We start from the raw sequence: 12,258 nt of genomic DNA, 5'->3' as shown, positions 1-12,258 counted from the left end.
CGGTAACAGCTAACATTATCTCTCGTTCTAGCTCTGCATCTTCGTCACCTTCGTCACTTCTCATTAAGTGTTCTTGAAAATTGGCTGACGCATCTGATTCAAAATTGGTCTCACGCTCTGGTGTGGATGCTTCAACCCAAGTGTAACTAGAATCGCTTGTTCTCGGACTTTCTTCATCTAAACTTATCGGGCTGACATAGGAACTTGATGAATGTGTAACACTTAAAGGACTGCTTGCCATTTCGTTCATGAATTCTACAAGTTCACGGCCTCTTATTCGTCTCTTTTTCAAGACTGGGCTGCGCATTTCGGTGTTTTCAACCTCACAACTCTCAAGAAATTCGTTAGCAACGTCTGTAATCAATTCTTCCAATAAAATTTCAAAGGCTTTTTCTTCCTTCAGTTCCTGTAGTTTTGCCAATCTACACGTACGACATTCGCAAGCATTATTTTCAAAAAACTCAGGCCCGTACTTTACAAATATCTCGTCACCGGGACTAATTCTTTTTTTCACTTTGAGCTGAACAATGCCTGCGTCGCTTGAAAAGTCGTATTCGCAATTCGGATCGCAGTCCGAATTTACGAAACGAATTGGACCTAGTAACAGCAACTGTTCACCCGTGCGCTCAGAGGACATAATGGAAAGATCCGTGACAACTCCTTCCGGAACTTTGGCAACAAAACCAACAGGAACTTTTCTAAAAACAAACGGGGGATAGACTAGACGTTTTCCTTGATATAACAACCTGTAGCCTCCGTAACTGTCATGTGTAATTGAAAACAATGGCTGAAGATTTTCGTAGGAGTAACACAAAGCGTCAAATGTTTCTTTCCATTTTTTTGTCGTTTCTCAGCTTCCGATCAAAGGTACTCTTTCTCATTGGCTCTATCGCTGTCATGGCTGGTCTATCTATTGTCTGCACAAGTTTTTGAACGGCAAAAGCGTCGCATTGCGCTAAAATTGACCAATCAATTTTTTTTCGGTAACATTCTTTCTAAAAATGTTCTAAAATATGAGTTCATTTGATCAAAGAGTCGTGAAAAATGAATAAAGGTTTTGAATGCAAAACAAGTTCATTAACGTGATGTGAAAAACTACAGAAGTGAAAAAATAATTTAAACATATTACTCAATGTTCAATAGCTCAATATGTGTGAATGGTGACAGAGACCCTCAGGCAAAAAGAAGTTCAGTAACTTGATGCCATTGAAATAATTAGAAAAAAGCTGAGCAAAAACAGTTCAGTAATTTGATGCCTTTAAAATATTTAGAAAAAACTCAGCAGAACAAGTTCAGTAACTTGATGCCTTTCAGGTAATTACCATGTATTCAGAGCAAAGCAAGTTCAGTAACTTGATGCCTTTGAAGTGTTCACAAAGTATTCACAGCAAAACAAGTTCAGCAACTTGATGCGTTTGAAATATTCACCAGGTATTCAGAGCAAAACAAGTTCAGTAACTTGATGCCTTTGAAGTATTCACAAAGTATTCACAGCAAAACAAGCTCAGTAACTTGATGTCTTTGAGATATTTACCATGTATTCCGAGCAAAACAAGTTCAGTAACTTGATGCCTTTGAATTATTCACAAAGTATTCACAGCAAAACAAGTTCAATAACTTGATGCGTTTGAGGTACTCACCAAGTATTCACAGCAAAACAAGTTCAGTAACTTGATGCCTTTCAGATATTTACCATGTTTTCAGAGCAAAACAAGTTCAGTAACTTGATGCCTTTGAAGTATTCACAAAGTTTTCACAGGAAAACAAGTTCAGTAACTTGATGCGTGTGAAATATTCACCAAGAATTCAGAGCAAAACAAGTTCAGTAACTTGATGCCTTTGAAGTATTCACAAATTATTCACAGCAAAACAAGTTCAGTAACTTGATGCGTTTGAGGTACTCACCAAGTATTCACAGCAAAACAAGTTCAGTAACTTGATGCCTTTCAGATATTTACCAGGTATTCCGAGCAAAACAAGTTCATCAACTTGATGCCTTTGAACTATTCACAATGTATTCACAGCGAAACAAGTTCAGTAACTTGATGCGTGTGAAATATTCACCACGAATTCAGAGCAAAAACAAGTTCAGTAACTTGATGCGTTTGAGGTACTCAACAAGTATTCACAGCAAAACAAGTTCAGTAACTTGATGCCTTTGAGATATTTACCATGTATTCCGAGCAAAACAAGTTCAGTAACCTGATGCCTTTGAATTATTCACAAAGTATTCACAGCAAAACAAGTTCAGTAACTTGATGCGTTTGAGGTACTCACCAAGTATTCACAGCAAAACAAGTTCAGTAACTTGATGCCTTTCAGATATTTACCATGTATTCAGAGCAAAACAAGTTCAGTAACTTGATGCCTTTGAAATATTCACAAAGTATTCACAGCAAAACAAGTTCAGTAACTTGATGCCTTTGAGATATTTACCATGTATTCAGAGCAAAACAAGTTCAGTAACTTGATGCCTTTGAATTATTCACAAAGTATTCACAGCAAAACAAGTTCAGTAACTTGATGCGTTTGAAGTATTCACCGGGTATTCAGAGCAAAACAATTTCAGTAACTTGATACCTTTGAGATATTTACCAGGTATTCAGAGCAAAACAAGTTCATCAACTTCATGCCTTTTGCCTTTGAAGTATTCACAAAATATTCACAGCAAAACAAGTTCAGTAACTTGATGCGTGTGAAATATTCACCAAGAATTCAGAGCAAAACAAGTTCAGTAACTTGATGCCTTTGAAGTATTCACAAATTATTCACAGCAAAACAAGTTCAGTAACTTGATGCGTTTGAGGTACTCACCAAGTATTCACAGCAAAACAAGTTCAGTAACTTGATGCCTTTCAGATATTTACCACGTATTCAGAGCAAAACAAGTTCAGTAACTTGATGCCTTTGAAGTATTCACAAAGTATTCACAGCAAAACAAGTTCAGTAACTTGATGCCTTTGAGATATTTACCATGTATTCAGAGCAAAACAAGTTCAGTAACTTGATGCCTTTGAATTATTCACAAAGTATTCACAGCAAAACAAGTTCAGTAACTTGATGCGTTTGAAGTATTCACCAGGTATTCAGAGCAAAACAATTTCAGTAACTTGATAACTTTGAGATATTTATCAGGTATTCAGAGCAAAACAAGTTCAGCAACTTGATGCCTTTGAATTATTCACAAAGTATTCACAGCAAAACAAGTTCAGTAACTTGATGCGTGTGAAGTATTCACCAGGTATTCACAGCAAAACAAGTTCAGTAACTTGATGCGTTTGAAGTTTTCACCAGGTATTCAGAGCAAAACAAGTTCAGTAACTGTTTCAGAAAAACGCTGCAATGACAAAGACAAAGACGCAAACATTTTGTTTTGTAAATAAAGAACATCAGAAATGTATATGCATATGTGAAACATAATTAGCGACAAAATCTGAGTAAATAACCAATCAATCATTTATGATTATGTGAAGCAACAAGGAATATAGAGTGATCTGAACATGGCAAAAACGGCGAATCAATGGCAATAAATCAACCAATCAATCACGTTTATTCAGCAAAATAAACGTGTAAGTATAAATGCGATCAAAAGCTAAATTAGGAGGAAAAATCTGAAGAATCAACCAATCAATGGTTTTAGGTTAAGTATCAAGAAGCATTAGAAATGTAAACGAGAACTAAAACAAGAACAAAAGAGTTATCTTTCAAAAGCAAAGTCAAAAGTGTATAGGCAATTGTTCCTCTTTCTTTACTTTATTCAGCGTTCTCATCATTGGCATCTGCTTCCATTGGACAATTATTATCCAAACTTTCTCTCAGATCTGTGCTTCTTCGCTCACCCGATCGAATCTCATTGCCACAGTTGTTTACACTTGGCTTCGCCAGCTCATATGTGTGGAGCCACTTCTCCTCATACTTTAGTTTGAACAGATCTAAGAAGCATAGCACGCTTTAGCTGTATGTTAAATTTATCCGCAAACCGCTAAAAACAAACACCCTGCTGAATAAACAGTCGGACTTTAAAAAAAAATTTAAGATAACAACTTGGTGATAAGTTTGATGACGAACTTAAAAAACAAACTAAAGTATTTTCAAAACTCGACACCTTTCAAATGTTCCTTTCTGGTTGGTGAGAAATCTTTGCGAAGAAGTGCGCCCTGTTTTTGCTTCAGTTTAGGCGACAGCATGTGCTCTTCCAATTCTTCTTTTGTCCACAGCTGCTTACAGGCATTGCGACCTATTATCTGAGGAGTAGCGCCTTCTACCAAAGCCAAATCACTGCCAGCGTTGGGTCCTTTAGTTATCAAGAGCCGTGGCCTGTCACTTTGGGAGAAACTTTTCGGGGTTGGGAGAAGTACACCCAATTTGGAGACCTCTGTGGTCTAAAATAAAATTTTCAAATGACAAAATTATTTTTTATTTTAAAAGAACTACATCAGTTGAATTCTAAGAGAATCTTTGCAGAAAGTTTAACATCGCTTTGAAGAAAGAATTTAATATTAACCAATTGTTTCACTGCATTTGTTGACATCTGTATCTCTTTGTAGTTGCGATTTGAAAGGGCTTTTAGCTCTGGTCTTAACTCAGTCATGCAGTTTACAATGAGGGTTGCTGCTTCCATGATCTTGTCTGCTGCAGTTTTCATTGCATCCGAAGCCTCTCGGTCAACTCTGCGATATTTCAACTCAATCGCTTCACCCGGAGTGACAGTTTTGCTCCTTTTCACTTTTTTCAGGTTGCCTGGCGTAGAAGAAACAGGCTTTTGAGATTGAACTTCTGTAGAAACAGCGTTGTTGTTCTGAAAAATCATTTTTTTTAACCATCAGACCAGCGGAGTCTCCAATTTAAAAAAAAACTGCACAAGAATCGCACTATTTTGTTGACAAATTAAAAGCTCCAAAGTTAAGATCAGTCTATGTAAAGCAAGTTGCAACCAAATTTTTGACAATTAAAGAAGTTTACCTGACTTGCAATAGCACTACAATTAGGTTTCAAGTCTGCAAAGTTCCCTTCTTGAAGATTGCTAAAAGTCTTCGATACCTCATCGGGATCTAAGACAGCGACTGCTTCATAATTGTCTTCACACTCATTGCTAGTCAAAATTTCTTCCTGGTTGAAAGATTGATCGCCTGAGACTGCTTGATGCGCCAACTCGAGCTTTCTTTTTGCACCTTGTGAGCCGTTCTCATTTAATAAAACTTGGTTCACGTCTTCATATATGGTCAGATCTGGATCACTTGCGGGTATGTAATTAGCAAGAATTGCAGTTCCATCACCATCCTCAAGTCGAACGAGAGCATTTTTCTCCCACATTGAGCAGAAGAACTCGTGTCCAATGGTTAGGAGCTTAGCTGTCCATATATAAGATTTCGTTTTTGGATTCTTTTTAATCCACTTCACGTTAATAAGGTCGAATCTCTAAAATTTTTTGTTATGGTAAAAATAAGAAAGTCTAGTGCTCTCTCAAAAGAAAACTTTATTGGATATTTTACTTTCGAATACTAACTTGTGCTTGTAGTCGCTCAGCTACGTCAAGACATACGCTGTTACTAAGAGCATGAACTACACTACATGTCCTGTCCTCGAAAAGAATTAGCCAATACACGTTTTTAAGTTGCTCCTTGGCTGTGTTTGTGGCAACTTTTTGAGCCTCAAGGTAACTCTGACCAAGTCCTCGTGTAGATCGTGTTGGGAGTTTTTTCTCGCAATTCTTAAACAAACAGCAGGTTCTACAAAAAAGTAGGTCAAGCAAAGTAAGTTCTTTTCGACAAAAAGTAAAATCAGAAGGTCTCTATGGTTACCCAAAAAATATACTTAACTCAGCTTCTAAACTGAAAGTTAAGAATCTTAATGTTTGTTGTTGATGTTGTTTCATTTTGCTGTTTCTCTTGACTCGCTTTCTTAATAATGGCTTGACTCATCAATCTCATGCATCCTCCTTAACTCCACTGAGATATTTTTGCTTTGGAGGCTATCTTTTTTTTCATAAACCATTTTTTATGAAAAAATACTTTAATTTTTGGGTTTTTCTATCTGTTCCTTATTGGGTAGACAATTATGCCAAAATTGGGGATGGGCGGGGTTGGAACCTTATGTGCGTTCGCACATTATCAAGCCCCCTTGTTTTAAAGCTACAATCGCAAAAATTTTCAATCGATAAAACATTACAAGCGACAGTAGCATGGGTATCCCTTCTGCGCGTTTGAATAATTTGACTAAATAAAATAACAAGAGAAAAATAACTCAAAGAGGAGCTTCTGAATGAAGTCAGAAAAGAAAAAAAAGAAGATAAATTGACCATTTTTTCGTGTTTTCGTTACAGTTTCAAAAAGTGGTTTTAATTTGACGTGCAGTTTCAGTTTGATTCAAAAACTATGCTTAATTAAACTTCTAAACTGAAAGCTAAAAAATTTAATACCATTCTCAACTATAGTTCACTCTAATGAGCTTTGATAACCTAATGCTCTGTTACATAATGACTAAGCTTTATCGGTTAATCCCGTTTCTGTTGATTTTGCTCTTGCTCTTTTGACATTGAACCTATTCACCACATTGTGTAACTTAAGAGTGTCCCAAAAGAGTTCAAGTTATTTGAATTGTAAAAAAATAGAAGCGCTATAATATCCGGCTGGGAAGCTGAGGCGAATGTTAATTACTATAACAAAATGTCCAAAAAAACTACCCAAATGGAAGAAAAAAAGCTGAAAAGGGCTAACTAAAATTGTACGTACAATTGCAGATCTATTCTGTTTCGCCCCCTACCCCCAGCTTAGTGAGCAATCCGAACTTTTATTGACTTAACAAAGAAACTAGACCGAGATTGGAGTAAGACTTGACTGGGGGAAAAATTGATTAAACAGTAAAAATCTAAGAAACAATACCACATGTGAACAAAAAAGTAAGCGGGAAAGCGAATTTTTGTTCAAGCATTTTTTTCTCACTCTACTTTGAAATTAGAGCAGAAAAATCACGCTGCAAAACCACTCGCTTTTTCGCCCTACTTCCTGTTTTGACGTGACCTAAAATTACTACTCCATAGAACGAACTGGAACTGGAATTTTGTAAAACCATTTTTTTAAGATAGCAGGCAGATTGCCAGAAAATAGCCGCAATAGCTTCGTAGATCTGCAGTCTAAAGCAAAACAGTAAAAGCCGACAGACCAAAAAATAGTCTTTTCAGTGAAGGCTGAGATATTAAATTTTGATTAAGAATTTGTAGAAGTTATTGCGCCTCTATTAGTTGCTCTCAAATAACCTTCATTTAGAGTGACACACATTCACTTGACCTTATCTTTTCGAACTAAAGTAAATAAAAGTCAATTTCAAAGTCAGAAAGTCATTTTTGAGAGTGAGGTAAGTCACGTGTGACCAAATATTTAATCATGCGAATAAATGAAAAAAACTAGCTCCACTGAGAGCGAAAAATGACGTCACGCACGCACTTCAGTTGATATTGCATGAACGAATGCACAAAAAGCAGAATTAAAGTGGTTGTGACGTCATATGGTCGTAACAAAAACCTGACTGAACATCAAAAATAATCAGAACTGTGAACAAGTCTTAAAAAACATAGCCAGAACAATTCCGGAAACGACTTAAAGAAGCAATTCCTGCTAAAAAACCAGCCTTTGGGGGAAACTCAAATACCCTGCGAAAAACAACAACTAAAATCATTCTCAAGCCAAATAACAAAAATTAGCCCGAAACAATTTGAAATAGAAGGAAAATTATGATTCCTTCCTCATAAAACAATAACGCACAAAAAAAAATTTTATCTTTAGGTATCATTCAATGATTCAATAATCATTTATAAAAGTCAATGTTTTAATTATCATTCAATAAGAGACAAATTATAAGCACAGAAAAGTATTGAACAAAAAACATCGCAGGGCAAGTCCTGAAATAAAATTCAAAAAGGAATTCATTAATGACCGGACAATTAATATTTTTACAGCAACAACAAACTCAGACAGTCATAACAGCCCATGACCCTATATGCGCAAACTAAAAAAACAGTTAGGAAACTACAATTACCTTTTGGGAATCAGTGACAAGCAAAGGAGAGGCAAACACTTAAAGGCAAAATTAGGCAAATCATTGAACGCCTGTTTGTTCAAACTAAAAGAACGTCATAAGTACGTAACAAACTCCATAGCCAAATTATAACCAAGAAAATAATAATTCATCGAACACCTTTTAGTTCTATTTGCTGAAAAGGGGACAATAGAACTACTAAGAAAGGCATGACTCACATATTCACAACATAGCCGGCAGATTGCCGGAATAGCTGCGAAAGAATAGACCTGCGTGCCATATAATAGAGATAGAAACAGATACAGATCTAAATTGAAAAAAAAATCGACGCCGCTCAAACAACTAGGTAGAGAGGTTGACCTTAAACAAATTCAAATTAAACTTAAGCTTTAAAGTGCAAAAGTCATTTTATTGAGCGAGGTAAGTCACGTATGATCACGTTTGATCGAAAAGTCAAGCGAAAATTTTGCATAAAAAAGACACACACGTTTACAATAATTGCTATGAACTTCGTTCAAGAGCAATTCATTACCATGTAATGGCACGTGCTATGTAACTGGGGGTACGGAAAAGATTAAGTGAGTTTAACAAATGCAACTTAAAAGTCTATTTCAATGGCTGCCTGTGCTAGAAGCCTGGGGGAAATTGAGTCAACTGATTTAAATGTGCCCTCTTGTATTTGTATATTATTTTTGTTAGATAAGAATCAACATAGCCGGCAGATTGCCGGAAAATAGCCGCGATAGATGCTCGTGGCCTTCCATGAATTGAAACACCTAAAGAAATAAGATAGACAGATCAACCACCAGTCCTTTAATAGACCACTAGACCTTGTGGGTTAGATTTGGACTCTCAATATTATGACACATACGGTCTAAAGAAAAAGCCATAAAAGAGTTTTCAAAAATGATATTCAAAATCAAAAAACTCAAGATTAATACTCAAGAATTAGGGCATATAAGTTTGTCACTACTTAGCAGAAAACTATAGATCTTTAACTAGTAAATGTTCATAAAATTTAAACTTCCCTAAGTGAGTTCAGAAGTGAGGTTTTGAGTGAGGTAAGTTACGCAATTGACCTAAAAGCAAAAATGATGTCACGCAGTAGAAGTCAATGAAGTCATTGAAAAAGTCAATTCCAAGAAGTCAGGTTGTAAGAATCAGCGATGGAGAAGACGAATTAAAAACATAGCAGGGCAAGTCCTGAAATACAATTAAAAAAATGAATGAAAAACTTAGAAGTACTCTACCTGACCAGCAGATCAATTGAACAACGCCAGCCAAAACAAACAAAATCATATTAAAAAAGTTCAGAAACAATAACAATCAAACAAACCAATCAAAAACATACTAAAACTCTTGAAGCTGTTACCACAAAGGCAAAATTTGAAGTCATTTCCAAGAAGTCAGGTCGTAAGAATCATCGATGGAGACGACGAATTAAAAAAAAACCACGATGTCCCCAATAATAGCTGCTATCGCTTCGCGGCTATTAAAAACAGCTGGAAGACTCTGGAAACGACTCGAAGTAAAAAGTAACTGACACCCTAGCATACCAACTAAACAATAAAATAGTTTATTTCATTTTAATACTCAATTTTGAAATAGATATTTAAACAAATATAGGAAGCCAATTAGGAAGAAAAGAGCATAGCTGGGAGATTGCGAGGAAACAGCCGCAATAGCTTCGTAGATCAGCAGTCTTAAAAAGACATTAAAATATACAGACCAAAAAACGTTCCTTCTTTTAAAAGCTGAGATGTAATAACTTGATTAGCAATCTGATCAAGTTATTGCTGCTTCTATTAGGTGCTCTCAAATAACATAACCTCCAGAAAAATAAAGAGACCAAAACAAGAAACCTTTTTTTAAAGTCGAGACGTTAAATCTTGATAAAGAAACTTTTTGCTGCTTCTAATAACTGCTCTCAAATAACCTTCATTTAGAGTGACGCACAACCATTTGACCTTATCTCTTTGAATTAAAGTAAATAAAAATCAATTTCAAAGTGAGGAAGTCATTTTTTGAGAGTAAGGTAAGTCAAGTGTGACCAAACTTTAATCACGCGAATGAACAAAAACTCGCTCCAATAAGAGCGAAGAATGACGTCGCGCACGCACTTCAGTTAATATGAACAAAAAGCAGATTTGAAGTATGGTCATATGGTCATATGGTCGTAACCAAAATCGCGACGACGAAATGAAAAAAAAACCAAGAGAAGGCCAATAAGAGCCCCAGCTATCGCTGTGCGCCTATTAAAAAAAAAACGGCAAAACCTTTTTTCATGAAAACAAATAGCGTCGTCTTTGAAAATCATTAGTTGCCTTTTCAAGGGTCTAAACAGGTGCAATTATGCATTATTAGAACATACGTATTGCTATATAACAACAATTAATTGTAACTGGGGGTCATAAAAAACACTGATATTCATTTGACATCAAGCAAATACCAATATACAAGCTGTTAATATACCGTTAATTTTTCGCTTTTTTATTATGCTGCTTTCCAAGTTGAGATATTTTAAAGCATAGCCATTTCAATTATTTTAAATAGCTAAATCAATATTTCATTTTTTGTTAACCTTTTTGGAGTGCATTTATTTTTTTGACGCTCGATTTATATCAGACTAAAATAAATTATACTGTCAAGTATTAACATTTTTTACTGCTTTAACGATAATAAACATGGTCTGGATTTTAACTAACATTCTGAAAATTTATGAAAAAATGAACAATATGAAGCTTTAAGTCCCATTTGCAGAAAAAAAACAATCTCAATAAATCAATAGAACAACATCAGTTGCTTTCTTTTGTTTAATTTAGAACAAAGGGCGTTTTTCATTTGTTTTTTGTACAATCTGGGATACTTAGATGCCGATATTGCAAGCTTAACTTTTTAATACTGACTAGTGAGTACACTGTAACTAATCCTATTCAATCTGCCATTACAAGCTGAGGTTTATTTTGGAAAGTAAATAAATTGCTTTTGTTTGTTTTTGTTCAGCAACCTGAAATTGGGAAACGAAACGAAAAAACAAACGGAATATATCGTTTACTTCAATATTGCCGACCAAACAAACCCGAAAACTCTGTTTGGCCCCCCTGCTTAGTGAGCATAATTTTTGATAAAAAACCAAGAGAAGACCAATAATAGCCCCAGCTACCGTTGTGCGGCTATTAAAAATGCTTTTGAAAAACTCCAGCTCCTTTACAGACCTCAAAACTTGATAGACAGTTTCCTCGGCATTTAGAGATTGTTTGTGTAAATACAATCAAGACCGCCCTCGTTACTTCATTAGCCGAGATTACCCCTGGACTGGAAAGGTCTTGTTCTCAAAAAAATGAATATTATAGGAATGTTTCGACTGCACTATTTTACTGATAGTAACAATTTTACTGATAGTACAATCTTACTGATAGTAACATTAAGAAAAACGATAATAGTGATACTAATAATAATATTATAAGTAATAATATTGGTACTAAAGTAATAATATGAATAAGAAATAGAAGAATAACAATAATGATAGTTGGATATCACTAACAGTAGTAGAAGTAGCTTCAACTTCGCTTTGATATGCATCGTGTTCTTCAATATGATTCACCAGTTGGAAACTTCTATTGTGTGTTCGGGGATCTTCGACATTTTCCGCTCTAACATTGGCAACAATTTTTAATTTCCGATACTCTTGTGACATGCTGGTGTTAGCAACAATAATCAATCTGAAAAAATGTAATTCATAAAAATATAATGTTCATAGCACAAAGTGAACGCTCAGTACAACGCCTTTAACCAAAACAGACCTGGTGCAAAATTAATAAATAGTATAGTTTCATGAAACCATCAGATCTTAAAGTATATCTTCAGTTATAAGCATCACTTGTTATAACTCTAATAGAAATTGACTGTCCCATTTAACTAGCTGTCTCATTTTGCTAGCTGTCCCATTTTACCATTTTACATACTGAAGCCATTCATCAGAGAAGCCGTATCTGCCGTCAACGCCTTCACCTCACCCCCCCCCCCCCCTCCCCCAACCAACACAACCCCCATCCCACCACCATCAACACATTCACCCCCCTCCCTCCCCCACCAACACGTTCACCCCCCCCCCCACCATCAACACTTTCACCCCCTGTCCCAAGACACACCTCTTCAGTACCACCCCCTACATCAGAAAGGCCTTTTTATATTTTCACTGGGTTTATCAACAGGCTCAATCAA

At 35.7% G+C, this 12,258-nt stretch overlaps 1 protein-coding gene across 1 annotated transcript; it reads right to left on the bottom strand.

Moving 5' to 3' along the window:
* Nucleotides 1-3,352: 3,352 nt before the first annotated feature.
* Nucleotides 3,353-11,758, bottom strand: LOC142345304 (uncharacterized). Its single transcript, XM_075397291.1, has 6 exons — nucleotides 11,579-11,758; nucleotides 5,507-5,710; nucleotides 4,963-5,418; nucleotides 4,505-4,798; nucleotides 4,106-4,382; nucleotides 3,353-3,932 (listed from the first exon to the last, which is right to left on the bottom strand). Exons 1-6 carry the CDS (start codon nucleotides 11,729-11,731, stop codon nucleotides 3,754-3,756), a joined length of 1,563 nt encoding a protein of 520 aa, XP_075253406.1. The 5' UTR covers nucleotides 11,732-11,758; the 3' UTR covers nucleotides 3,353-3,753.
* Between the last annotated feature and the right edge of the window lie 500 nt (nucleotides 11,759-12,258).

The sequence above is a fragment of the Convolutriloba macropyga genome, chromosome 9, assembly GCF_964194025.1.
Source record: "Convolutriloba macropyga chromosome 9, txConMacr16.3, whole genome shotgun sequence".
In the NCBI taxonomy this organism is placed as follows: Eukaryota; Metazoa; Xenacoelomorpha; order Acoela; family Convolutidae; genus Convolutriloba; species Convolutriloba macropyga.
Note: the sequence above shows the minus strand (reverse complement) of the source record. Positions and strands in the feature narration are given on the sequence as shown.